The sequence below is a fragment of the Macaca fascicularis genome, chromosome 12 (assembly GCF_037993035.2).
Source record: "Macaca fascicularis isolate 582-1 chromosome 12, T2T-MFA8v1.1".
In the NCBI taxonomy this organism is placed as follows: domain Eukaryota; kingdom Metazoa; phylum Chordata; class Mammalia; order Primates; family Cercopithecidae; genus Macaca; species Macaca fascicularis.
The window spans coordinates 137,719,547-137,746,740 of NC_088386.1; the positions used below are offsets into that span (position 1 = coordinate 137,719,547).

The following is a 27,194-nucleotide window of genomic DNA, read 5'->3' on the forward strand; positions in this document are numbered from 1 at the left end:
AGCTCTGAGGAGCATCTGGCCTTCCTGTGGATTCGCTGTAGCACCTGGTCACAATGTTGCAGCATTTCCCTGGCTGCTTGTCTCTGAATTAATATCTATTTCCTGAAGAGAGAAATTAATTTTCATGCCATAAAATCTAAACAAATATTTCTATTTATTTTGCACTCCTGTTGTCCTGTTTCAGAACTTATTGTCCAGCCCAAGATTTTAAAAAGTCAGATTTTCATTTGGTGTGAAGCAGGCTCAGGAGGAGGAGGGGGAGGAAGAAGAGGAGGAGGAGGATGGGGAGGAGGGGGAGGAAGAAGAGGAGGAGGAGGGGCAGGAAGCTGGGGACTCGGGCTGGGCTTTCCTTGCTCATCCTCACAATGGCCGCAGGGCCCGCTGCCCTCTCGTCTGCGTCAGGTCCTGAGTTCTGAGTCCAGAAGCCCTCGCTGTGCTGTTGGAGCCCACCAAGCCCGTCCCTTGTGGGGACAGCTCCCTCCAAGCCCCACTGGGGGATGGACACTGAGGGTGGGGCAGGGGAGCAGGGGTAGGTCCCAGGCAGGTCCTCCCAGGGCCTGGTGAACACAGCGGCCCATCGAGGTTCCCCAGACTCCCTCAGCCAGTTCTTCCAGAGAACAGAACAGTTAAGACCAAGCCCTCCGATGGAGGTGCAGGGAGAGGGCGTGGCTCCCGTCCCAGGAGGCAGGTGAGCTTCTGGGGATTCCAGCTCACCTGCCCCAGAGCCGCACCCTGACTGTGCCTGTGCCCCGGGGAACCCAGAGCCGGCAGGGGTCGAGGCGGTGGGACCTCGGGGGAGCTCAAGCCTCGACTGTCCCCTCCCTGGAGGCTGGAGGCCAAGATGGTGTCCACGCTGGGCGGCTTGCAGAGGTAAGGGGGGCAACTGGGCCCTCCCAGGTGGACAAAGCGCGTCATCTGTGGCTATTCTGAGAGACTGACAGGAGTGGGTTTTGTGTTTGTCTTTCAAAGGAAGTGACTTGGATTTGGAGGCTGTTCCTAGTCAGGTTTCCCCGAATTCACCTGCCTTGGCTTCATTTCGGACGTAGGGGGCCCCTCCTGCCCAGGCCTGGGGCTGCTCCTGGGTATTTGGGGGTTCTGGGATGTGGGGTCCAGTGAGGAAGCTGTCCCCCAACACTGTGGCATGGAGATGCTCGAGTGTCCAGGTGATGGCCGGGGAGGGCGAGACCTGCTGGGCTTGGGACCTCCCAGTCTCAGTCTGCGGCTCAGGCCCGTGGCTGGGCTGTGGTGGTGGGAGTGCGGGGCGCTTGCTGGAACGCTGGTCATGTGTGCGCATTAGGATGCTCCCGGGGCTCTGGGTGGTGAGGGGAAGCTGGGCTCTGCTGTGCTGTCTGCCTTCTATAAACAGAGGGGAGGTGGATTTCTTCCCAGTTAGGTTTGAAGGGGAGGTAGGTGTAGCTAGGAATGCCTTGCATTTTCCTTCTCCTGCTCACCATCCTGTTTGGGGTGATTCCAGGGCAGTTCAAAGCCGTTCCTGTGCTCGCAGGTCCCTGCCTCCCCAGGGCCTGTGCCGCCATGAATTCAATCACCTTCCTTTAAGGGGTGACTTAAAATCAGCTGTTGGGGCACTGGCCAAGGACACCCCATCACAGGGCTGAGAGGTGTGGGGCCGGCTGCCTGGCCTGGACCGTCCTAGGTGCCCCCTCCTGTGAAGGTTGTGGACATATTGTGAAGAGGCCCAGGGCCTGGGGAATCAGGCTCACTTGATTAGCTGGGGCCGAGCTGAGGCCCCTCTGGCTACCCTGGGGCCCCCTGAGGTCGGCCAGGGCGGGTGTGCCTGACCCCAGCTGAGACTCTGTGGGTGAGACCTGGGCAACAAGAGTGAAATTACATCTCCAAAAACAAACAAAACAAAACAAAAAACCCACACCCACAAAACGTTTAATCTCAATTTTTTTTCCTTTTCTTTCTTTCTTTTTTTTTTTTTTTTTGAGAAGGAATCTGACTCTGTTGCCCAGACTGGAGTGCTGGAGTGCAGTGGCACGATCTTGGCTCATTGCAAACTCCGTCTCCCGAGTTCACTCCATTCTCCTACCTCAGCCTCCTGAGTAGCTGGAATTACAGGCGCCCGCCACCACGTCTGGCTAATTTTTTGTATTTTTAGTAGAGACGGGGTTTCACTGTGTTAGCCAGGATGGTCTTGATCTCCTGACCTTGTGATCCACCTGCCTCAGCCTCCTGAAGTGCTGGGATTACAGGCGTGAGCCACCACACCTGGCCTCAATATTTTTTTCTAAGGAAATCAAAACTTAATAGTAATATGACAACTTGATCACATAAAATTTTTTTAATGTAAATCCTCTTATTGTGAGTTACATAGACCTTTCATTTCATGTTTGGATTTTCTCGTTTGTCCTGAACTTCCCTCCATCTTAAACAACCAGTCATTTTATTCTAGGACTAAATTTACCATACAAGATTCTTTCTAATATGAAATTATTTCTTTTTAAGCTTTCTTACCATAAAAACTCTTTATTTTTATAACTTTCTGTCTTGTTTCATATATAACCTTTAAATAAGCTTTGAATTAGACAAAAATTATTCATCTTTTTAAAAGGATGCCTTTTTTTTTTAGCAAGAAAGTTTTCCTACAATATATTTTTATTGGAAAAATACCCAAATTTGAAATATCTATTGTCTAATTTAATATAACTTTAGATTCTAAATTATGACAAGTTTGTCTACAAGTATTTATCCTAATACCTGTACCTAATTATTTTATTTTAATCATTTACTGATTTATGAAAACTGTGATATTCATCATTTAAAGTTATGAAACTGCCCTTGCAGAATTATCACTGAGACAGTAGAAAACATCTGCCCTAACTGACTCCACGTTGCTTCTAACCTCCAGGCTGTCCTTGTTCATTCCTGGGTGGAGGCTGAGCTAACTTTGGGAGGAACAAACTTAGTTTATAGTTTAGCTTTGAAACAAAAATGATAAGAGTCCTTTCCCAAAACAAACCTCCTTACTGCCTGTGAACTAGACTGTCTAAAACCAGAGGATTAGAAGTTATGGTAATCTTACTAAATTCAAGCTGTAGCTATGGATCATTAAACCAATATTAATGTCTTCTTTTTTTTTTTTTTTGAGACGGAGTCTCACTCTGTCACCCAGGCTGGAGTGCAGTGGTGCGATCTCGGCTCACTGCAAGCTCCACCTTCCGGGTTCACGCCATTCTCCTGCCTCAGCCTCCCGAGTAGCTGGGACTACAGGCGCCCGCAACCATGCCTGGCTAATTTTTCTGTGTTTTTAGTAGAGACGGGGTTTTACTGTGTTAGCCAGGATGGTCTCAGTCTCCTGACCTTGTGATATGCCCGTCTCGGCCTCCCAGAGTGCTGGGATTCCAGGCGTGAGCCACCGCGCCCAGCCTAAAGTGTTCTTTATTAAAGATTACACAAATAGAGACTATTCTGTCTTGGGCTGCGTTTATAGTTTTGTAACTTTTATGCCAAATTTTGATACCTTGTAGTATTTGGCAGGGATAAGTATGAAATTGCTCGATTAATCAATGCAAACAAAAATGGATGCCGGCAAATTCTTAGGACGTTTCTAGTATTATTTACCAATAATTTAAAATCCAGCTTATTAAAGATTTGACTTAAGTCATGTGAACTTGAAAAGGCATTTGACTAGTTTTTTTCTTTAGTATCTAAGTACAATTAATTAAGCCAATTAATTGAGCTGTTTTGTATATTTTTACTAGTGAAACATTCTGCACACAACACATAAATACATAGACATATTAGGCATGCTGATAGAAGTACATCTTAACAGATTTACAAAGACTTTTTCTTTCTTTATCTTAGACTTTCAGATTCTTAATAACCTGTTTCAGAACCCTAGGCAGTTGTTAGCTAGAGTCTTAAATTTGCATATTAAAGGAAACAACTCAGGTGAAAATCAAATAGCAAAATTTACAACGTATGGTATGGAGAGAAAAAGTCTGGTGTGCTAGAGGGAGATTAAAGATGGATGCCAAATCAAACATAAAATTATAAAAATCTACCATTGGATTACATAAGGAGACAGATTTTATTTTATTTAGACAGGGACTACCCGTCTTGTAACTGGACCTCCGAGCTCTGGGCAGAGCCCACACTGAATCCTGGATTTCCAAAAAGGGAGAATTATTATGGGGCTAGATCATGTGATGCTTTTACAGGGCCCTTAATTTTTTTTTTTTTTTTTTTGAGATGGAGTCTTGCTCTGTCACCCAGGCTGGAGTGCAGTGGCCGGATCTCAGCTCACTGCAAGCTCCGCCTCCCGGGTTTACGCCATTCTCCTGCCTCAGCCTCCCGAGTAGCTGGGACTACAGGCGCCCGCCACCTCACCCGGCTAGTTTTTTTGTATTTTTTAGTAGAGACGGAGTTTCACTGTGTTAGCCGGGATCGTCTCTCGATCTCCTGACCTCGTGATCCGCCCGTCTCGGCCTCCCAAAGTGCTGGGATTACAGGCTTGAGCCACCGCGCCCGGCCAATTTTTTTTTTTTTTTTTTTTAAAGAAAGACATTTCTAAGTCTAAACTATACTCTTCTGTAAAAACCCAAGAGTAGCCTCTGTTTCAAATAACTATTTTAGTCAATAAATCAGGTAACACAATACAAAAGCAAGCAGTTTAAAAGCTAAGACAGGCTGGGCATGGTGGTTCACGCCTGTAATGCCTGCATTTTGGGAGGCCGAGGTGGGTGGATCACCTGAGGTCAGGAGTTCAAGACCAGCCTAGCAAACATGATGAAACCTTGTCTCTACTAGAAATACAAAACATTAGCTGAGTGTGGTGGTGGGCACCTGTAATCCCAGCTACTCAGGAGGCAGAAGCAGGAGAATCGCTTGAACCCAGGAGGAGAGGTTTTAGTGAACCAAGATTGCACCACTGCACTCCAGCCTGGGCAACAAGAATGAAACTCCGTCTCAAAAAAAAAAAAAAAAAAGACTGAGATGAACTTGTCTGTTTACACATTTGGGGGTTCCATGGGAACCCAAAGGGAGTCTAGCGCCTTCTTAGTTTTCTTTAAGGAACCCCAGGCTCTTATAAACTGTTTTAGGTCTCTCGTGCAGCAGAGGGTGCAAGAGAAAGGAGAGACAGCAGAAGTAGATAGAGAAAAACAGAACTCAGTCAACTGAGAAAAAAAAAATTTTTTTTGCTCAAAAACAGGACAAGGTCCCAAAAACATGAAGAACATGAAGAAGGCCTTTTAAATACACACGCACGCACACACACACACACACCCATCCCTTGGAGATTAGCTTTTAATTAAGCTGACTTTAACCATTGAGCTCCTTTAAAAAAAATTTTTAAATCTCATTACCATATTTCACCTGGGACAAATTGCTGCTGTTTCATAAATACAGACATTGCCCTTTCAATTTGGTCTGGCTAGCAAAAAGGTGGTCTTGTTATGTAAATAAAGTCCCTTTCGTGGTCAAAATAAAAAGCATTTCCTCTTTTTTTTTTCTTTTGACTGGCATCTTTCTCCCCCACCACACCACCTTTTGTGTGTGTGTGTTTGGGGCTGAGCGGGGCGGGGGGGACCTTAACCGTTTGAGAGGCCTTGTTCCCAGTAATTTGGAACTTTTCTTCAGATTTGATAAAGTCAGACAGAGTTGGTCAAACCCAATGGGAAAAAGATTGAAAAAACAACAAAAACAGAGACAAACAACAACAACAACAAACAATTCAGTAAAACAAACAGTCACACAACTTATATGATTACTGAGTGCTCTAATGGTAAGGAGAAATTAAGACCAGCTGGTTGATAACTTTAGCCAAGACAGAACCCCAATTCGGCTACTTACCTAGGGATGGGTCTCAGGCTGAAGATACTCTCTACCATCTTAGAAGCAGGAAAAAAAGAAAAACCTCGGCCGGGCGCGGTGGCTCACGCCTGTAATCCCAGCACTTTGGAAGGCCGAGGCGGGCGGATCACAAGGTCAGCAGATCCAGACCATGGTGAAACCCCGTCTCTACTAAAAATAGAAAAAAATTAGCCGGGCGAGGTGGCGGCGCCTGTAGTCCCAGCTACTCGGGAAGCTGAGGCCAGAGAATGGCGTGAACCCGGGAGGCGGAGCTTGCAGTGAGCCGAGATTGCGCCACTGCACTCCAGCCTGGGCGACAGAGCGAGACTCCGTCTCAAAAAAAAAAAAAAAAAAAAAAAAAAGAAAAACCTCATCTTCCCTGTTGGAAACAAGCTCAAACTCCATAAAGGAGTTACCTGCCCTCCATCATCACGGCAGCAGGAGAACTTGCCTTCTTTGTTGGAAGCAAGTAAAACTCCAAAAGAACAGGGAGTTGTACAGCAAAAGAAACTTTAGATTTTGACCAAATTTTGGGAGATCAGGGATTTTTTGGAGGGGGTGCTCCCAGACCTCAGCAAATTGTCCTATTGGTTTGAGCCATAAAGTTAGCTCATGTCAGTACCAGGCGCTGATAGGAGATTTGCCAAAGGTCAGGGGCATCTCCCCCAAGAGTCCCTCTGTCGTTACCGAAATGCAAACCCTGAAAATTTGAGATAGGTCTACAAAAGGAAAGTATCTTGGGCTCCCGAAATCACTAAGCTAAAGCAAAATGTCAAACTGGGAACTGCTTAGGGCCAACCTGCCTCCCATTCTCTTCACAGTCTCCCCTCTGATCATTGAGACAAATGCATATCTGACTGCTTCCTTCGGAGAGGCTAATCAGAAACTCAAAAGAATGCAACTGTTTGTCTCTTACCTACCTATGACCTGGAAGCCCTTCCCCACTTCCAGTTGTCCCGCTTTTGCTTCCAGTTGTTCCACCTTTCCAGACCAAACCAATGTTCATCTTGCATATGTTGATTGATGTCTCATGTCTCCTTACAATGTATAAAAAAAAAAACCAAGCTGTCCTCTGACTACCTTGGGCACATGTGGTCAGGACTTCCTGAGGCTGGGTAACAAATGTGCATCGTCAACATTGGCACAATAAACTTTCTAAATTAACTGAGATGTGTCTCAAATTTTTAGGTTCACATTTTGGTAACCACAGAGGGATTCTGACCTTTGACAAACCTCCTATGGTGCTTGGTACTGGCGTGAGCTAACTTTATGGCTCAAATCAACAGGATAATTTGCTGATGTCTGAGAGCACCCCCTCCAGAGAATCCCTAATCTCCCCAAATTGGTCAAGATATAAAGCTTATTTTGCTGTACAACTCTTCTTCCTTTTTTTTTTGGAGTTTTACTTGTTTCTAACAAGGAAGGCAAGTTCTCCTGCTTCCACGACGATGGAAGGAAGGTAACTCCTTTATGGAGTTTGAGCTCACTTCCAACAGAGAAGATGAGTTTCTTTTCCTGTTCTAGGATGGTAGAGAGCTGTTTTCAGCCTGAGACCCTTCCCTAGGTAAGTGAGTGAACTGGGGTTCTGTCTTGGCTCATGAGACAACCAGCTGGTCTTAATTTCTCCGCACGGTCAGAGTGCTCAGTGATATATTGTTGGGTTTTTTTTGTTGTTGTTTGTTCTTGTCTTTCTCTCATTGGATTTGACCAACTCAGCCTGACTTGGTCAAATCCGAGTGAGAATTCCAAATTGTGGGTAACAAGGCCTCTCTAATTTGGCTAAAATTCCTTGTAGCTGCAGAGGCAGAAAAAAGATCAAACATAAAAGCATGTGTTTGGTTTCTGTGTTTGCTTTCTGTCTTAAAAAACAAAAATTGTGCCGGACGTGGTGGCTCACGCCTGTAATCCCAGCACTTTGGGAGGCCGAGGCGGGCGGATCACAAGGTCAGGAGATCGAGACCACGGTGAAACCCCGTTTCTACTAAAAATACAAAAAATTAGCCGGGCACGGTGGCGGGCGCCTGTAGTCCCAGCTACTCAGGAGGCTGAGGCAGGAGAATGGCGTGAACCCGGGAGGCGGAGCTTGCAGTGAGCCGAGATCGCGCCACTGCACTCCAGCCTGGGCGACAGAGCGAGACTCTGTCTCAAAAAAAAAAAAAAAAAAAATTGTTCCTCCATCTACTTTTCTTCCACCCTATACCTCCTTCCCCCTTTGCCATCTGCAGTACCAAAGACTCTTGAGAAGACTTCTAATGACTTGAACTCTTTAAAGAATTCAGAACAAAGGCCCCACTCACCCCTTTATGGGTGTTCTGTCTTCCACGTGGTTTCAAGAGTCATGGGCGGGTTCTTCTTAGGGCTAAAGCTCTGTTTTCCTGTATTGCATGACCTGACCTGTTTGGCTTTGGGGGTACCGTAGATGCCCTTGCACTGTGAGAGGATTTGACCTCGGTGTGTATAATGGCGGATGAGAGCTACGAAGTTATGGGTGGCTGAGTACAGTCTACAGGAAGTGGTCTTGGCTGTTCTTTTTTTTTTTTTCTTTTCTCTCTTAGGAGGTTGTTGTTTAAGGATCCTAATTCTAGTTTGGAGATGTATTCTAAAGGGTCTTCTCTATTGCTTTTCTCTCAACATTAATCTCAGTTTGGTTTGTCTGTGTGCATTTGTGTGAGGAACTGAACTGTTGTTTTCATAGGTAAATGAGAGACTGAGTTTTTCAGCTCCAAAGAGAAAGGGTATTTGCTTCTCCCAGCCAAAGGGCCTCTGGGTGACCAGGGGGCCTCATGGGAGTATCTAGGGAATTGACCCCCCTGTGATGTGCAGCAGCCCTTCAGGGAAATCCCCCCAAAAGTTAATTTAAAAATAGTTAATCCAGGAAATGCATATAAAGGCTGATCACCCAGCGTTTTGAGCCCTCTCTGAGGTCATAGACCTCTGGAGAGAGAAACTGAGACTTGTAAGAGGGCAGAAATGACTCAGCAGTGACACACTGTGGAGTCCTGCCCACAAGCAGCACACATCAATCCACAACACAAAAACCTAGGCCACAGCTCAGTTCCTCCTTTTGAGACAAAAAAGCGGGAAACAAATAATCCCAGAATGAGGAGAAAACACAGAGAATGGTCCCCTTTTGAGCACTCTGTAGGTTTTAAGGCACATCTACTTGCCAGAGTAAAATGGAAGTAATACAGTCTTTGTGCACATTTACATTACGGAAAAAAGAGCCCTGAAGTCGACCCCAAACCAACAGAGTTCCTACGTCCCCTTTTCCCCTGTTTTCTTTTCTACCTGCTTTAAATCTGCTGTTACCTTTCTACTGAGATAAAAACCACTGTTTTGATCTAACAGGTCTTTTTTGCAAGCCAGTGAACTTATATTTATCTCACGGCTAAAGTACTGAAGTAAAAGCTACAGAATCTTTGTGTGTGTGTATGAGTGATGTATATGTCTATGTGTGTATATAGTTGAAGACCTTTATAATAGACTTATATAATTTTATGTTCAATTGGCAATTAAGTCTGCTTTAGTTTCCCTCTAGCTCACCAGACTTTCTCTTCATATTTTACTATGTAAATTTTGCTATTTGACTTTCATCTGAGTTGTTTCCTTTAATATGCAAATTTAAGGGTATTTAGCTGACAACTGCCTTAGGGTTGTGAAACAGGTTATCAAGAATCTGAAAGTCAGCCAGGCATGGTGGCTCAAGCCTGTAATCCCAGCACTTTGGGAGGCTGAGACGGGCGGATCACGAGGTCAGGAGATCGAGACCATCCTGGCTAACATGGAGAAACCCTGTCTCCACTAAAAAATACAAAAAACTAGCCGGGCGAGGTGGCAGGCGCCTGTAGTCCCAGCTACTCGGGAGGCTGAGGCAGGAGAATGGCGTAAACCTGGGAGGCGGAGCTTGCAGTGAGCTGAGATTGCGCCACTGCACTCCAGCCTGGGCAACAGAGCGAGACTCTGTCTCAAGAAAAAAAAAAAAAAAAATCTGAAAGTCTAAGATAGGGAAAAAGTGGTGTTTATGAATCTATAAAATGTACTTCTGGGCCGGGCGCGGTGGCTCAAGCCTGTAATCCCAGCACTTTGGGAGGCCGAGACGGGTGGATCACGAGGTCAGGAGATCGAGACCATCCTGGATAACACGGTGAAACCCCGTCTCTACTAAGAAATACAAAAAACTAGCCGGGCGAGGTGGCGGGCGCCTGTAGTCCCAGCTACTCGGGAGGCTGAGGCCGGAGAATGGCGTGAACCCAGGAGGCGGAGCTTGCAGTGAGCTGAGATCCGGCCACTGCACTCCAGCCTGGGCTACAGAGCGAGACTCCGTCTCAAAAAAAAAAAAAAAAAAAAAAAAAAAAATGTACTTCTGACTGGGTGTGGTGGCTCACGCCTGTAATCCTAGCACTTTGGGAGGCCTAGGAAGATGGATCACGTGAGGTCAGGAGTTCAAGACCAGCCTGGCCAACGTGGTGAAACCCTGTCCCTACTAAAAATACAAAAATTAGTGGGGCATGGTGGTGGGCATCTATAATCTCAGTTACTCAGGAGGCTGAGGCAGGAGATTTGTTGGAACCTGGGAGGCAGAGGTTGAAATGAGCTGAGATAGCATGCCATTGCACTCCAGCCCAGGCTGATAACAGTGAGACTCCATCTCAAAAAAAAAAAAAAAAAAAGAGAAAAAAGATGTACTTCCATCAACATGCCTAATATGTATATGTATTTATGCGTTGTGGTGGTGTGTGCACATTTCACTAATCTAAGTAAATGAGTAAAATAAGATAATTAGGGAAATATAATAGGATAAATACTTATAGACAAACTTGTCATAATTTAGAATCTAAAGTTATATTAAATTAAAAAATAGATATTTCATTATTTGAGTATTTTCCAACAAAAATATATTGTAGGAAAACATTTTTGCTGAAAGAAAAGGTGTCCTTTTAAAAGGGTGAATAATTTTGGTCTAATTCAAAGCTTATTTAAAGGTTATGTATGAAACAAGATACAAAGTTATACAAATAGCGAACTTTTTGGGTAAGAAAGCTTAAAGAGAAATAATTTCATATTAGAATCTTGTATGATAAATTTAGTCCTAAAGTAAAATGACTGGTTGTTTAAGAAGGAGGGAAGTTCAGGACAAACCAGAAAATCCAACCATGTCATGAATGGTCTATGTAAGTCACAGTAAGAGGATTTATGTAAAAAGAAACCAAAAACTTTTATATGATCAAGTTGTCACATTATTATTAAATTTTGGTTTGCTTAGAAAAAAAACTGGGATTAAACTTTTTTAAAACTAAGGTTATTACATCCGTGTATCTCTCTATATGTGCTTTTAAAGTACTTCTGACATGAGTTACAGGACTTTGACTCCCGCATGTGAAAAGGACACCAAGTCCTGCTACATTTTCAACACTGAGAGTAATTAAAGCCCCATCTTCTGGCCTGATAGAAGACGTCAATCAAAATAAACTGCATTCTTGAAACACAGAGTCAGAAATTAAAGCTATTCAACTCCTTGGGGCCAAGTGTGGTAGCTCACGCCTGTAATCTGGGCACTTTGGGAGGCTGAGGTAGGTGGATCACCTGAGGTCAGGAGTTCAAGACCAGCCTGGCCAACATGGCAAAACCCCATCTCTACTAAAAATACAAAAAATAGCTGGGTGTGGTGGCAGGCGCCTATAATCCCAGCTACTTGGGAGGCTGAAGCAGGAGAATTGCTTGAACCCAGGAGGTGGAGGTTGTAGTGAGCAGAGATCGCATCATAGAACTGCAGCCTGGGCAACAAGAGTGAAACTCCATCTCAAAAATAAACAAATAAGTAAATAAATAAATGAATGAAAAACAAATTTAATTGACTTCATGCTGTTTTTATTAGGGTTTGTTGTTTGGAACATTAAATCTCCTCTCTCAAAGAAGGCTTTTGCCTTTTTTGAAATCCTTGAGTTACCACTTTGGTTAAATGGATAATCCAATTTGTGATATCAAGTGTTTTAAACCTTTGATATTTGGCAAACTTGCAAAATCCAATTATAAATTATGTCTTTTTCTGACTTAATTAATCCTTTAAGACATTAGGTTCTCTAAAGTCCAACAATGACGTAGTTTAGCCTATTTGGTATAAAAATTATACAGGAGGCATTGTCAAATATGAAATGGTATTTGGTTTTCTTTAGGCTGTGTTTGTATAAATATGATATTGGTATGTGTTCCAAAATTATGGGAAACTCCTATAATTCTGATATAACTTAGTATGCTTTATCAATAACAATTATAATTATTATGTTAAATTACTGTGTGCCACAGAGGAAACAAATTTCTTTGTCCATTGTGTCTTTGACTATGGTTGCCCTAAAACTTTTTGTCATCCACGGACATTTGTTTTCCTGTTTTGGTCCTCCTTAGATGGTGGTTTTGTAATCTGCTATAGAACTCTAACAGGTGTTCTTAAATATAGGATTCTGATAACTTTGGAGATTGTGGCATTAGAATAGAGAAAGAAACTTTCCAGAGTCTCTTGGAGAGTGGAAATGTTCTTGAATATCAAGCAGAACAGAAGTTAACTGCGTAAACTGAACTGATAGAAGACTAAAAAATCTTTTTGACCTTTGCATTAAACGTTGCTGATTCTTTCTTTTGTATTTTTCAGAGCTGAGAAAACTTTTCTTTTGAGCTATTGACAGCTTTTTACAATTCAGTATACTCCTATGAACAAAATTTGGGGTATATTTGTTTCTTTTGAGGACTAAGCTCTGATTTTGTATCTTGCCCAAATTCCTATCTAAGAGGTCTGGGGTGTCATGTCCTACAAACCATAAATTCTCATCAGATGGGTTTTATTTGACCCTGTATATCATGACTTACTTCCCAATCTGACTCTGGCATAACAAGGAAGAAAATAAAAACGTTTTACCCCAAAATATATTTCCTTACCATACCTTGAAATTGCCCTGCAACGTCTCTTGTGGGAAAAATTCACATTCTATAGAGAATCACCTTTCTCCTTTGTTTTCCTTTCCTCTCAGATCCAGGAGATCATCAACTAAGAGCCAGGCATGCTTTTAGGTCTGATAAGAAACATTTTACAACCTGCTGTCTCTCTGAAGTCTGCTATCTGAGAGCTCCCTCTCTGCACAATAAAACTTGGTCTCCACAATCCTTTACTTTAACCTGAACATTCCTTACTGTTGATCTCAGGCCTTCAGATAAACTCAATCAATTGTCATCCAGAAAATATTTAAATTTCCCTATAGCCTGGAAGCCCCTGCTTTGATTTGTCTCACCTTTCTTGATCAAACCAATGTAGTTTCTTAAATGTATTTTATTGATGTCTCATATGTCCCTAAATATGTTTTAAACCAAGCTGTACCCCAACCACCTTGGGCATATGTTCTCAGGACCTCCTGAGGGCTGTGTCATGGGCCATGGTCACTCATTTTGGCTCAGAATAAACCTCTTCAATTATTTTACAGTTTGACTCTTTTCTTTGACACTCTCTTTTTTTTTTGAGACAGAGTCTTGCTCTGTAGCCCGGGCTGGAGTGCAGTGGCCGGATCTCAGCTCACTGCAAGCTCCGCCTCCCAGGTTCACACCATTCTCCTGCCTCAGCCTCCTGAGTAGCTGGGACTACAGGCGCCCGCCACCTCGCCCGGCTAGTTTTTTTGTATTTTTAGTAGAGACGGGGTTTCACCGGGTTAGCCAGGATGGTCTCGATCTCCTGACCTCGTGATCCGCCCGTCTCGGCCTCCCAAAGTGCTGGGATTACAGGCTTGAGCCACCGCGCCCGGCCATGTTGTTGTTGTTGTTGTTTTTGTTGTCTGTTTATTTTTTTGAGACAGAGACTGGCTCTGTCACCCGGGCTGGAGTGCGGTGGTGAGATCAAGGCTCACTGTAGCCTCAACCTCCCTGGCTCAGGTGATTCTCCTGCATCAGCCTCTTGAGTAGCTGGGACCACAGTCTCGAGCCACCACACCCGGCTAATTTTTGTATTTTCCATAGAGATGGCGGCCTCACTATATCGCCTAGGCTGGTCTTGAACTCCTTGACTCAATTGATCCTCCCACCGCAGCCTCCCACAGTGCTGGGATCACAGGGGTAAGCCCCCACACCTGCCCAAGACTTTTATTACTCCTAATTTTAGATATTTTGTTGGTTCTTACTCAGAAGTTGTAGAATTCTCTCTGAATGCCCTGGGAACTGCTGTCCTGCAGGCACTCACAGGTCACTGAGTTGTACTCGCAGGGCCGGGGCCTGGGCCTGGTGCCTCAAGCCGTCCCCTCTGTCCCCACTGGAACTGGGCCAGTGCCTCCCTGGCCTCTCTGCTCTTTCTTTTGGGAGCCTCAGGGACTTGCCAGGGCCATCTGTCCGGGGCGAGTGCACTGTGGCCCCCTGATGGCCCTGTGTGATCAAGAACCATCGGTCCCAGCAACCTGCCCAGAGCCGGAAAGCCAGATCTTCTGGGCGCTCCCAAGGAGGCAGCAGGTCAGTGGCCTCCAAGCCCCGAGGCCCCAACAGCAGGAAGTTTGAGGCCCTTTGGGAACCACTGAGCTACTCTGGCAACCCCCAGAGCAAAGGCAGCAGGGCCTGGCCGCAGTCCCCACAGTTGTGAGTCCCATAAGGCAGCTTCAGCTTGAGGGGAGGGTCCTTGGGGACTTTACGAAGCCCCTAAAAGCTAAAGGCACTTGAAAGCAATGTCAAATGGTTTATAATTTTTGGCAATATTTCATTTTCCCCCACAATCATTAGCTTTCAAGTTTTTTAGCAGCTAAACTCTTTAACATTTTGAATTGATTTTTTACTTTTTAACAGGCTTATTAGGATGCAATTCACATACTAAAGAATTTACCCAATTACAGTGCACAATTCAGTGGTTTTTAGTAAATTCACAGTAGTGCAGCCACGGGCTCTCCTTAAAGAATGTGTAACAACGTGTAACCCCTGGTGTAAGGACAGAAACACCATCTCTCTGCTTGGTGGAACACATCACCCATTTACTGCCCCACAGTCCTCTGGGTCGGTCAAGTGCACCTGTGGCTGGATTCACCTCCTGGGCCCTCTTCCCGGTTGCTCCAACATTGACCACCCTACCTGATCCCTGCAGGTGTGGGACTAGCAGGTCCTTTGGCAAGGGAAGAGCCCGCCTTGAGAAAGCTGTGGCATTTCTCTGGAGACGTCATTGTTTTAATTGGGCAGTTGCAAAGAACAGAGACGATTCATGTTGCCCCAAGGCCAAGGTGGGTGTTGTAAGTGTGAAAGCAGCTCTCAAACAGATAGCCAGCGTCTCCCATAAAAGTGCAGAGGGGCCATAAAGGTGCAGAGTGAGGGGCCATAAAGGTGCAGAGTGAGGGGCCATAAAGGTGCAGGGTGTTTGAGGAAGGAGTTGACTATAGCTGAACGGAAGTGATGGCCAAGAGTGGCAGCTGAGAGACCCTGCTGGTGTCCTGCGCGGGCCTTGTGAGGAGCCGTAAAACTGCCCTTCCCACCCCGGGCCTTATCAGTGGGTTAATCTCTAACTGTGCGGAGCCGTACAACTGCCCTTCCCACCCCGGGCAGCCGCTCTCCCGGGGAGGGTCTTGGGGAGTCCGCAGAAGGGACCCAACGGCAGAGCAGGAGCTCCGCGGTCAGTGTGGGGCCTCGTCTGGGTGTGGGAAAACATGTCCTCTCTCACGAAGCTGTGGGTGTCTCCAGCGGGACCCTGACCCTGCCTGGGGTGCATGGCCCTCTCTGCTCTGCGGCCCCTCACGCTCCCCTCCCTGTGCCTGGGGATTCTAGTGTTTACTGGGCCTTGGCCGCTGGGAGCCTCTTCAAGGTGGTTGCATTTTGACTAAGGACTGGAGGGTGCATTGAAGAATTGTAGAGTGGAGGTGAAGGGAGGGCCGGAAGCTCCTGTCCCGTCTCCTAGAAGCGTGGCTGTGGTAGAGCCACGGTGGTGGCACCGGCATTGGTGTCTGAGGTGCCGTGTGTGCCGTGAGGATGAAGTGTGAGATATTATGGGAGTTCCTGGTTCTACCATCCCCAGTGTCTTCGAGACCCACACCCTTGGTGTGGAAGAAAAAGGAGACAAGGTGTCATACGAAGAGGTTCTGTTGAAAGCCGCAGTCTTGGAGCTGGAGGTTCCAGTGTGGACTACTTGGTGGTTCCCGTGAGGGGCTGGGCTGTTGGCGGCCCTGAGCTGGCCCCATGTGGGTCAGCTAGTGGCTGGGTGGGGCAGGCACTTTGACCAGAGCCTTGCCTGCCAGCTCACTGCTGTGGCCACAGCCCCAGGGGTGCCTTGAGGTCCCATGCAGGGTGAGGGGACTGCGAGGGGCTTGAGGTCCTGAGGGCTGCCCCTGTTTGCTGTCAGAATGCACCTGGCCACCCTGGCGCAGCCATCCTTGAAACATTCCAACAGCAATGTTTCAAGAAGCAGAGATGGGGTCTCACTATATTGCCCAGGCTGGCCTCAAGCTCCTAGGCTCAAGCAATTCTCCCACCTCTGCCTCCCACAATGTTAGGATTACAGCCGTAAGCCGCTGCGCCTGGCCTGAAACATTACATGTTTGCCCGATTTGTCTTTCTTTTCTTCATAACCTTTTGGTTTTGTGTCTTGCTTAGATGGCAGCCTCATTCTCTTTTATGCTCTGACTTCGGTGGTTTTATTTTTTTACATTAAATCTTTGACCCATATGGAACTGATTGTGATCTATGGAGTAGATCTGGGAGAGCCGATGTTCGTTATCATGACTGTTTAGAATTTTTCTGGCCATCACTATATGTTTTTTGTCTATTTGAACTTTAGAAGTGACTTCTTAGTTAAAAATTCTCTTCTTGGAGATTATGCTAAAATTCAAGATTGTTTTATGCAAAAATCATCTCCTTTCCCCAAAAGGAGAGGAGTGCTGGGCCAGCGTGTGGGAGTGAGGACCTGCCTATCAGGAACTCTTCTTGGGCAGGGGCCAGTGGGGCGGGGCAGAGCCAGCCCAGCCCTCCCCTCTTCTCCCAGGCAGAGCATGAATGGTCGTGTGACCACTGAGCAGCGGGGCAGATCCTAACCCAATTCCACGCCCCGGGAGGGTGAAGAGTGACGTCGCACTGGGCCTGGGTCCTGCCTCCCTGCTGTTCTAGCACCCCCAGCCCCCTGACCCACCTGCCGCCTGCCCTCTCCTCCAGCTGCTGGGCTTCTTGCCCCGCTTTGCCTTGGTTACAATTCCTCCTTCCCCACTGGCTTGTTGTGCTCCTATGTACCCTGTAAGGCCCCATGCAAAGGCCCCAGTCCAAGCAGGAAGCTCACCCCTTGTGTCCTCTCCAGATGCTGAGCTCGTCGAGTGCAGGTGTGGTGTCTGCTTCCCTTGTAGCCTGTGCCTGACCTGCACCGAGACACTATGGCCCACGTGGCACCCCCAACCCATCACTGAGGAACCACGGACCACGTGGCACCCCACGCCATCATTGAGGGAACCCGGCCCACGTGGTAGCCCCACCCCATCATTGAGGGGCCTCTTTGCTGCTATCACCTGATGGGGGGCTTTGCCCAGTGGATGGGGGACCCTGGCTCCCTGCCCGACTCTGCGGTCAGGACTTATCCAGATCTGCTCTTCCCTGATTTGGCTGCACCTGCCGGGTTCCTGGGACCCAGGCCAGGCCTCCTCAGGTCTCCTCGTGTGGGCCCCGCCTCCTTGTCTGGAGGCATCATGCTTCCTTCAGGCCCAGTCAGCCCGGGCTGCCACAGCAGACACCACAGACAGGATGGCCCCAGCAGCAGACATGTGCTTCTCACGGTTCTGGAGGCCGGAAGGCGTGTGACCTCAAGCCAGCGTGGCGGGTTCCTAGGGAGGGCCCCCCTCCTGGCCTGCAGGTGCCACTTTCTCTCTGTGCCCCCGTGTAGGGAGTGAGGGTGGGGAGTGGAAGCTGCACTCTGGTGTCTTCCTTGTCTCAGAAGGACACGAATCCCATTACAGGGTCTCCACCCGCCCTCACAACCTCGTCCAACCCTGACATGTCCCAGAGGCCCCACCTCCAGGCACCGCCACGCTGTATGTTAGGGGTTTGGCCCGTGGATTCTGGGGGCGCACAGTCCATTGCACCAAACTCTCGGCCTCTCCAGATCCCCTGGGGTGCAGAGCTCAGGGTCGCCGTCCCATCACAGTCTCCCAGGGGGCCCTGCCTGGGTAGAGGTCCCCTGACCTGCTCCCACCTCTGGTCCCAGGAGCGCAGCCCTGTCAGCTCCCGAACCCCAGGGAAGGGGATGGCTCATCCACTAGGCTCTTTCCAGCCCTGAGCCATTCACGGGTGGTCAGGGTGGGATCAGATTCAGGCCTGTCCTGGGTTGAGACCCCCTAAGCCCTGGGCCGGCACCCAGTGGATTTGAGGACAAGATGTTACAGAGATGAGGGGAGGTCCAGACCTGTGTGGCCCAAGGACCTGGGCTTGGCCGAAGGATGGGAGGTGGGGTGGGGTTGGCACAGCCCGGCCTGGGCACTCATGGGCTGCCATTTCCACAGGTACTTCCGGGTCATCCTCCTCCTCCTCCTGGCCCTGACTCTGCTGGTGCTGGCCAGATTCCTTCTCACGGACTTAGAGCTTGTCACACCGTAAGTCCTGCCGCCACCGTAAGTCCTGCCCTGGGCAGGCGCCTCCTAACAGCCCCGAGGGCAGAGCCCGGGACCCCAGCATGGTCACACCTCCCCACTGGGCCTGAATCCCTCTGGAAGAGGAGGGACAGATGGGCCCTTCCTCGGGGGCACCCGGAGAGTCTCCTGTTAACCACAAACCTGCCTGGGCCTCTGGGGAGCAGGGGCCGGGTCTGGGTTTGGGGGCAGAGCCAGCTAGTGTGTGCAGAGGGTCCCTAGTGTGGCGGGCAGGGCTGGAGGCCTCCTTCTTGCTCCCCACAACAGAGGTGGCCTGTGGGCCTGGGCTGGGATCTGGGAAGGAAAAGGTCGGAACTGTGCTCAGGACAGACCTCGCAGCCCTGGGCCCGCCTGGAGACCCTCTCCTCTGCCCGCCTGTGGTTCATCCTCTGTGGAGCCCCTGTGCATGGAGGTGCCCACCTCGCAGCCCAGCTGTGCCTCCAGACAGGGCTTCAGCCAGGCTGCTGGGAGGGTCTTCCAGGCCCTGCCACTCCCCAGCCCCTCTGGTTGGAAGAGAGAGGAAGCACCAGTCCCCTCTGGGCCGAGCTGAGCTGCCGGAGACAGGTCCCAAGGACCCTGTCTTTGCTCACCCGCGTCGCCCAGGCTGGTTAGGCCTGGAGACCCTGACCCCACCATCCTGGTCACTCCTGCTGGCCCTGCTCTGGGGCAGGGAGGGCGCCTGCTACTCCAGGCCCACTGGGTAGGTGTCGTGATGGGTTCCAAGAGTGGGCCCAGCGTCTACTCCAGCCCTACCTCTGGCCGCCAGTCTCGGCTTTGGGGTCCTTCCTTTTCCTGGTGTGAACGGACTGCCAAGAAGCACCGCATGTGTGGCTGAGGTCACATGATGTCGCATGAGGTCACAGGGCCAGCTGCACGTGCACGCCTGGGCGCCAGGGAGAAGGCTGGGGTGACGTGTGGGCCAGAAGGTGTAGCCCCTGAGGGAAACAGAGGTGGGTCTGAGGACACTGTCTCTGTGGGGCCCTGAGGCCGGGGCTGAGGGTCTGTAGGTCGGGGCGCAGTGCTGGATCTGGTGGGGGTTCCTGGGTTGGGGGTGTCAGCTGAAGAATCATGACATCTGTAAATTTGGAGAGGAGACTTTGTTTCTTATAAAGTGTGGACATCCCACAGGCTGGGAGCACAGCCGTTGAAAGGCTGTGATCGGACACTTCGAGGGAGGGCGTGGGACGGGGACATACTCTGAATGGCTTGGCCAAGTACACGTTCAGCAAGTGACGGGAGGAGCTGTGGATATTCGTAAAGGGGGTCCTGACGCATGTGTCCTGAACAAACACGTGTGTTACATGTGACCCACGTTCACCTTGGGGTGGAGACTGCACATCTAACTGCGTTACAATTAGGCCCTGCACGTCAGAAGGTGAAGCCGGGACGGGAAGCACTCGGTGTGCAGCCTCTGTAAACCGCCAGAACCGGTTCGGGGCTGGGGGTCCCTGCTCAGGAGACAGTTACTGAGATGAGGCTTTTGTCCGATTGCAGCTATGGTTCTGGCTGGTGGAGCAGGGGTCAGCGAGGCAGCGTCTGGCGGGGGGTGAGCTGCACCTGCTTTAATGTTGTTCCTCTCAAGGCCAGCGTTTGGCTGCTAGAGACAAAGAAAAGCTTGTGGCAGGGAGAACCTGGTTTCTGCTTTAAGTGCAGTGTGCGTGACTTAGCCCCTGCCTGGCGTGGCCTCAGGCCCTGTTGGTAATTTGGTGTCTTATGACCACAGTCAGTTCTGCTGGGCTATTGGTCTCTTTTCATTTTTTAATTAAAAGAAAAATTTTACTTTAAGTTCTGGGACACAGGTGCAGAACGTGCAGGTTTGTTACACTGGTATACACGTGCCATGGTGGTTTGTGTCTCACGCGTCCGTGTGAGGAGACCACCAAACAGGCTTTGTGTGAGCAACATGGCTGTTTATTTCACCTGGGTGCAGGCGGGCTGAGTCCGATAAAGGAGTCAGCAAAGGGTGGTGGGATTATCATTGGTTCCTATAGGTTTTGGGACAGGCGGTGAAGTTAAGAGCAAGGTTTTGGGGGCAGGGGGTGAAGCTCACCAAGTACATTCTGAAGGGTGGGGAGAATTACAAAGAAACTTCTTAAGGGTGGAGGAGATTATAAAGAACCTTCTAAAGGGTGGGGCAGATTACAAAGGACATTGATCAGTTAGGGTGGGACAGAAACAAATCACAATGGTGGAATGTCATCAGTTAAGGCTATTTTCACTTCTGTGGATCTTCAGTTGCTTCAGGCCATCTGGATATTTACGTGCAGGTCACGGGATATGATGGCTTAGCTTGGGCTCATAGGCCTGACAGTTTGCTGCACCTGTCAACCCGTCATCTGGGTTTCAAGCCCCGCATGCATTAGGTATTTCTCCTAATGCTTTCCCTCTCCTTGCCCCCACCCCCCCGACAGGCCCTGGTATGTGCTGTTCCCCTCCCTGTGCCCACGTGTTCTCATTGTTCAAGTCCCACTTATGAGTGAGAACATGTGGTGTTTGGTTTCCTGTTCCTTTGTTAGTTTGCTGAGGATGATGGTTTCCAGCTTCATCCACGTCCCTGCAAAGGACATGAACTCATTCTTTTTTATAGCTACATAGTATTCCATGGTATATATGTGCCACATTTTCTTCATGGTCTCTATTTAACATTCACACTGGGCAGTTGCTGTGTCTAAACCGCAAAGGGGAGGGGGTGTGATGATGGGATGGGTCTGACCTCCCATCCCATCACTGCTGGGAACTCAGTTTTAAGGTGTGTCTGGGGTCCCCTTGGCCAAGTTGGGTTTCATGTAGGGTTTTATTTTTAGTTCTCAGGGGCACAGAGTTGGGGAGCATGGTTATGGAAGACAGTTGGGGGAGTCTGTGTTTGGGCCACCAGATGGGAGGTTGTGGAGTGGGGCAAGGCTTGGGGCCAGGGTTCTGTGTTTACGCAGTGGGCCCCTGGCCTAGAGTTGGGGGGCTCAGGTTGGGAGGTCTCTCGTTGCGGTTGCCGGGCTGGGGTTCATTGTTGAGCGGGGATCGGGGCATCTGCACCCTTGCTGATGGTGGCCTGTGCCTTCCCTCCCAGCCTGTTTGGGGGCCAGGCCAAGGGGCCGCCCGTGACCAACATCATGTTCCTGAAGACGCACAAGACGGCCAGCAGCACGGTCCTCAACATCCTCTACCGCTTTGCCGAGACCCACAACCTGTCCGTGGCACTGCCCGCCGGCTTGCACGTCCACCTGGGCTATCCTAGGCTCTTCCTGGCACGCTACGTGGAAGGCGTGGAGCTGCAGCAGCACTTCAACATCATGTGCAACCACCTGAGGTTCAACCTGCCTGAGGTGCGGTGGCCCGCTGGGGAGGAGGGTGGGCTGCGGCTGTGGCTGTGGCTGCAGGGTCTGAGTGGTGTAGCCTGGAGACCGGAGAGGAGGTGGAAGGCTTAGGGGCGGGGCATGCAGAGAGGGGGTGGGGAGGGCCTGGGCCGCACATCCTGCTGAGCCAACCCCTGCCCCTCCAGGTGGCCAGTAGCCTACAGTTGCTCTTGGAATGAGACCTAGGAGTCCCACAGCCCCTGCCCAAGGGCATCCCCAGTGCTCTCCCGCTTCTTTGGCCTCCTCTGGTACTGCACAGGCCTGGCTCACCCCACCCCCTGACCTTCGCTCCCGTGGCTGCAGGCCCTCCTTTGGGTCCCTCAGGTCTCAGCACAGAGCCCTCTTCCCCCCAGGGCTTCCCTGACCTTCCTTACAAAAGAAGCAGGGCAGGGAGTGTGGGCGGGAGGGCTGTGGGCAGGCACAGGTGTTTTAGGGTCACCCCCAGCGCTCTGTGGAGAATGGCCAGCAGAGGCTAGGTGACGAGGTGAGGCCAGAGCGAGGCCCGGTGAGGAGAGGTGGTGGGCAGAGAGCGGGGCAGCTTGGGTGTGCTGTGAGGTGGGGGCCGTGGGGCAGAGGGAGGAGGAGGGGTCAGGAGGAGAGGAAAGGAAGAGGGTGGGAGCAGGGAGGAGGCCTCCCACTGTTCTCTCCCTGGGTTTCTGAGGATGGAGAAGCCAGCGGTGTAGTTGGGCATGGCTTTCTGCATGACTTTACTTTCTGTGGGTGGGGTATATCCTCCAGGACCTCTGAGGGGGCACAAGTGAGGGTAAGTCCAGACCCACCCTGTGGGGAACCCGGGTCATGGGCCTTCTCTGGGCCTCAGTTTCTTTATCTGTTAGGTGGGTGTCACCTTGGCCTGGCAGCTGGTGGAGTGCTGAAGGCCCCCTGTGCCAGGGGCCCGAGGAGGGCCCTTCGTGTTGGGTCTGTGCCCCACAGCATCCCACCCCTAGAGGCCTCTGCGTCTTCTCGAGGTGCCATTGGGAGCTCCTCCTCCCTCCTCCTGCTGAGGCCCCATCCTGGCGTCCTTGGCCTCTGTTTTGGGCCCCAGGGAACCAGTGACCGTGCTACAGGGCCTGCGTGTGGCCCTGGCTCTGCTCCCGCAGCTACTGCACGAGGAGGTGCCAGGCCCTGGTCCCTCCGCAGATGTGTGGATGGGGGGGCTCCCCGAGCGGGTGTGGCCAGGACGCGCCTCCTCCCCGCGGGTGGGCCACCCTGGCCCGGGCCCGCGGTCCGCAGCCCGCCTCTCTGTCGCCACACAGGTGCAGAAAGTCATGCCAAACAACACCTTCTACTTCTCCATCCTGAGGAACCCCGTGTTCCAGCTGGAGTCCTCCTTCATCTACTACAAAACCTACACCCCCGCCTTCCTGCGCGCCCCGAGCCTGGACGCGTTCCTGGCCTCGCCGCGGACGTTCTACAACGACAGCCGCCTCCTCAAGAACGTCTACGCCAAGAACAACATGTGGTTCGACTTCGGCTTCGACCCCAACGCGCCGCGCGAGGAGGGCTACGTGCGCGCGCGCATCGCGGAGGTGGAGCGGCGCTTCCAGCTGGTGCTCATCGCGGAGCACCTGGACGAGTCCCTGGTGCTGCTGCGGCGCCGGCTGCGCTGGGCGCTGGACGACGTGGTGGCCTTCAGGATCAACGCCCGCAGCGCGCGCTCCGTGACCCGCCTGGCGCCCGAGACCCGGGAGCGCGCGCGGAGCTGGTGCGCGCTGGACTGGCGCCTGTACGAGCATTTCAACCGCAGCCTCTGGGGGCAGCTGCGCGCCGAGCTGGGGCCACGGCGGCTGCGCGGGGAGGTGGAGCGGCTGCGCGCCCGGAGGCGCGAACTCGCGACCCTGTGCCTGCAAGACGGCGGCGAGCCCAAGAACCGCACGCAGATCAGAGACCTGCGCCTGCGCCCCTACCAGTCCGGCAGGGCCGACATCCTGGGCTACAACCTCCGGCCGGGCCTGGACAACCAGACGCTGCGCGTGTGCCAGAGGCTGGTGATGCCTGAGCTCCAGTACATGGCCCACCTGTACGCCCTGCAGTTCCCGGAGAAGCCCCGCAAGAACATCGCGTTCCTGGGGGAGTAGAGGGGCCGGGGCTGGGGTCGGGACCTCCTGCGGACAGCAGCCCCTCTCTCCGCCATCACCGGAGAGGCCGGGGATCCTCGCAGGGCTTCTGGGGCGTTGGGAAACCCAGGCCCACCGGCTACGGCTCTAAAATGAAGAGGGTGGAGACCCCAGTAAGGAGCCGCCCACCCCGACGATCCGCCCAGATCCCTCCCAGAGAGCGCCCTGAGCCCAGGCGGCAGCCCCCCTCCCCCCGCCCCCGGGTCCGAGGCTGTGCCTCTCTTCACTGAATAGGACTGAACAGGAGGGCGGGGGAGTAGGGGAAGCTGGATGGCAGGTCAGCACCTGCCCGGTAGGACGCGCATGCCCGTGAGCCCCGGGTCTCCCGAGGGTCCTGGGCACTGGGGCTGTGGGTCCTCGGAGGAACTCAGAGTGGCTCCCCTGAATTTCCCGGCGCTGGCAACAAGGTGCTGGTCCCAGAGACAGCTACAGGCACAGGCAGTGCCACAAAGACCAGCCCGGAAATGGGGCAGGGGCAAGGGGTCAGCCGCTCCCGAACAGCTCCCCATCTTTAGCTGCAGGAGGTTTGGTTCTGATGGAAGGACGTTTTCTACAGAGATGGCACAGCTGCTCACAAGACCAGAGCTCTAGCTCGGCTCCACGACCCCTGCTGGTCAGCCCCTAATGCCCCGTGAAGGAGAGGACGTCTCACTTGCCAAAGGAGTGATTGGGGGTCCACATACCCTTGGTTGCCTTGGAGACCATGTTGGGTGTGGTGCCAGAGGGCAGCTGTGGGCAGCCCTCTTCGTCTTTCACACGGAGGGACAGAGCCTCCCTGCCTGGCAGGACGTGATCCCTGGCTGCCAGGGGCTCAGCGGGTAAAGGGGTGCACATGCTGGGACCAGCCGATGCCTGGGGCACCCAGGAAACGCAGCTACTCTGCTGCACGCCAGCCTGGAGGTTGAGACCCCAGCAGTGGATCTAGGCCTGCAGGTCTAGGTGTGTCTTTGCTTTTTTTGGGGGGGCAGGGAACCAGTATTTCAAAGAAGAGAGATAACCCAAACCAGCAGCATAGACAGCTCCCTTGGACCCCAGTGTAATGGGGGAGCTTTGAAAGGAATGAGGCACATCCCCCATATATCTCCCAACTTCCTGAGTCCAGCACAAACACATTCCTCCATATTTCTTTCAAACTTCAGAAAAACATCACCTGGGAGATCTCCGATAAGGAATGCTAAATGTAGAATGTTAACCAATTGTAATGCTGTAACCGAGAGGATTACCTTGTTCCCTGTAACTTTACATATCCTGTTTACATCGGGCTATAAAAAGCAAGCACTCGCATTGTTCGAGGCCCTCCTGTATGCTGTGGAATGGAGGGACCAAGTTCGAACTTGTAGTAAAGATCCTTGCCGCTTGGCTTTGACTCTGGACTCTGGTGGTCTTCTTTGGGGAACAAACAGTCTGGGCATAACAGCTTCAGGAAGAGTGAATTTTCAGTGAGAGTCGGCTGTGAAGAATGGCACGAGCTCCACTGAGTCAGAGTCAGCCAGGGACCTCAGCAGGTCACCCTCCCTCCTCAGCCCAGGGACCTCTGCAGGCCGCCCACCCTCCCTCCCCGCTCAGCCCAGGGACCTCTGCAGGCCGCCCACCCTCCCTCCCCTCTCAGCCCAGGGACTCCTGCAGGCCGCCCACCCTCCCTCCCTCCTCGGCCCAGGGACCTCTGCAGGCCGCCCAGCCTCCCTCCCCTCTCGGCCCAGGGACCTCTGCAGGCCGCCCAGCCTCCCTCCCCTCTCGGCCCAGGGACCTCTGCAGGCCGCCCACCCTCCCGCCCCGCTCAGCCCAGGGACCTCTGCAGGCCGCCCAGCCTCCCTCCCCGCTCAGCCCAGGGACCTCTGCAGGCCGCCCAGCCTCCCTCCCCGCTCGGCCCAGGGACTCCTGCAGGCCGCCCACCCTCCCTCCCCTCTCGGCCCAGGGACTCCTGCAGGCCGCCCACCCTCCCTCCCCTCTCAGCCCAGGGACCTCTGCAGGCCGCCCAGCCTCCCTCCCCTCTCGGCCCAGGGACTCCTGCAGGCCGCCCACCCTCCCTCCCTCCTCGGCCCAGGGACCTCTGCAGGCCGCCCACCCTCCCTCCCCTCTCAGCCCAGGGACTCCTGCAGGCCGCCCACCCTCCCTCCCCGCTCAGCCCAGGGAAGCCACAGGAGGGCATTCCTCCAGGTAAAGGGAGAGTGGCCCTGGAGGAGCCCACGTGCCAACAACAGGAGTCCCAGAAGACAGAGAAGACCACAGATGAGAAAGCAGGTCACGCCGAGAACAAAACATTCCCGGACCACACCCAGGGTCGGGCTGCTCATTCCCGAGGCCCGATAGCGAGATGCAGATGGACTGGGGAAGAAGAGAGATTTTATTTCTGTAACTTGTTACAGGGAGATGGCCCGGAAACGATTACCAGACTTAACTCCAGATTACAGAGTTTTTCCAGAGCTTATAAACCTTCTAGGCTCTATGTCTACGTGTAAGTGTGATTCATCTAAAGACATACGTGATTAAATTATTCTAATCTATAACTAAGTTCGAGTCCTGAAGATCTTCCTCTGGAACCTCAGTAAATTTACTTGATCTAAATGGGTCCAGGTGTTTACCCTTATCTTCTCTTCTGCTAAATCATGGAGGTTTGGGGAGTTCCTTCAGAGCCCAGTAAACTTGTTTGTGGAGGCCTGGGGAGTTTTTTCAGACCCCCCCAGTAAAACCTGTTTAATACTAAACGGGTCCTGTTAAGAATTCCTTCATGATCTCGTCATGCTTCAAGGCCCGGGAAAGCCCTGGGCAGAACTCTTGGTGGGCTTTTGTTACTTCCCTGCTTTGTATGAGGCGCTGGCTCTCAGCTTCTAATATTTCACTTCACCCTCAGTCAGTGCCGGACAGTTGTCCGGAGGAGGCCTGCGTCGGTGAGGCCTGGCCTGCCGTGGAAACATTCCCCTGAGTTGAAGAAAGACTCACGGTTTTCAGCATCCAGTTACCCTCTGAGCATCAAGCAGAATCTGCCGGCCCCAAAACCAGGCCCCCTTGGCACACCGGGCCCAAGTGAGCCCAGCAGGAGGAGGTCTGCTTCTGAGCAGAGCGCAGGTCGTCTCTGGGAGGACGAGCGAGGGTTGGGGCGGTGGCCGCTGCGGTGGCAGCCCTGTGCCCAGGCATGGACTCTGCCCTCAGCTTCAGGCACCGAAGAAATGAAGTTACAGGAGGGGCACACTGTCCTTTTGTCTCCGCCTTCCAGGTTGGTGGGAACTGAAACTGGTACCATCTTTTTGAATGGAAATTTGGGGTCTTTCTGGCGACGTAAAATGGTGTGTGGTTTGCAGTAGAGTGTT

The 27,194-nt window shown here is 51.5% G+C and overlaps 1 protein-coding gene across 1 annotated transcript; it reads left to right on the top strand.

Annotated features, from left to right (window-relative positions):
- The first annotated feature begins 721 nt into the window (after positions 1 to 721).
- On the top strand, positions 722 to 25,252 carry GAL3ST2 (galactose-3-O-sulfotransferase 2). The gene is made up of 4 exons (XM_005574908.4): positions 722 to 870; positions 18,294 to 18,383; positions 21,484 to 21,739; positions 23,026 to 25,252. The coding sequence occupies exons 1-4, from the start codon at positions 842 to 844 to the stop codon at positions 23,845 to 23,847; spliced, it is 1,197 nt and encodes a 398-aa protein (XP_005574965.3). The 5' UTR covers positions 722 to 841; the 3' UTR covers positions 23,848 to 25,252.
- Positions 25,253 to 27,194: the final 1,942 nt, after the last annotated feature.

Bases quoted from the DNA above. Each gene is read 5' to 3' on its own strand.
- GAL3ST2 (XM_005574908.4), top strand. From the start codon at position 842: ATGGTGTCCACGCTGGGCGGCTTGCAGAG. The intron at 18,384-21,483 runs GTAAGTCCTGCC...CTTCCCTCCCAG, and splicing joins GACTTAGAGCTTGTCACACC to CCTGTTTGGGGGCCAGGCCA. The intron at 21,740-23,025 runs GTGCGGTGGCCC...GTCGCCACACAG, and splicing joins TGAGGTTCAACCTGCCTGAG to GTGCAGAAAGTCATGCCAAA.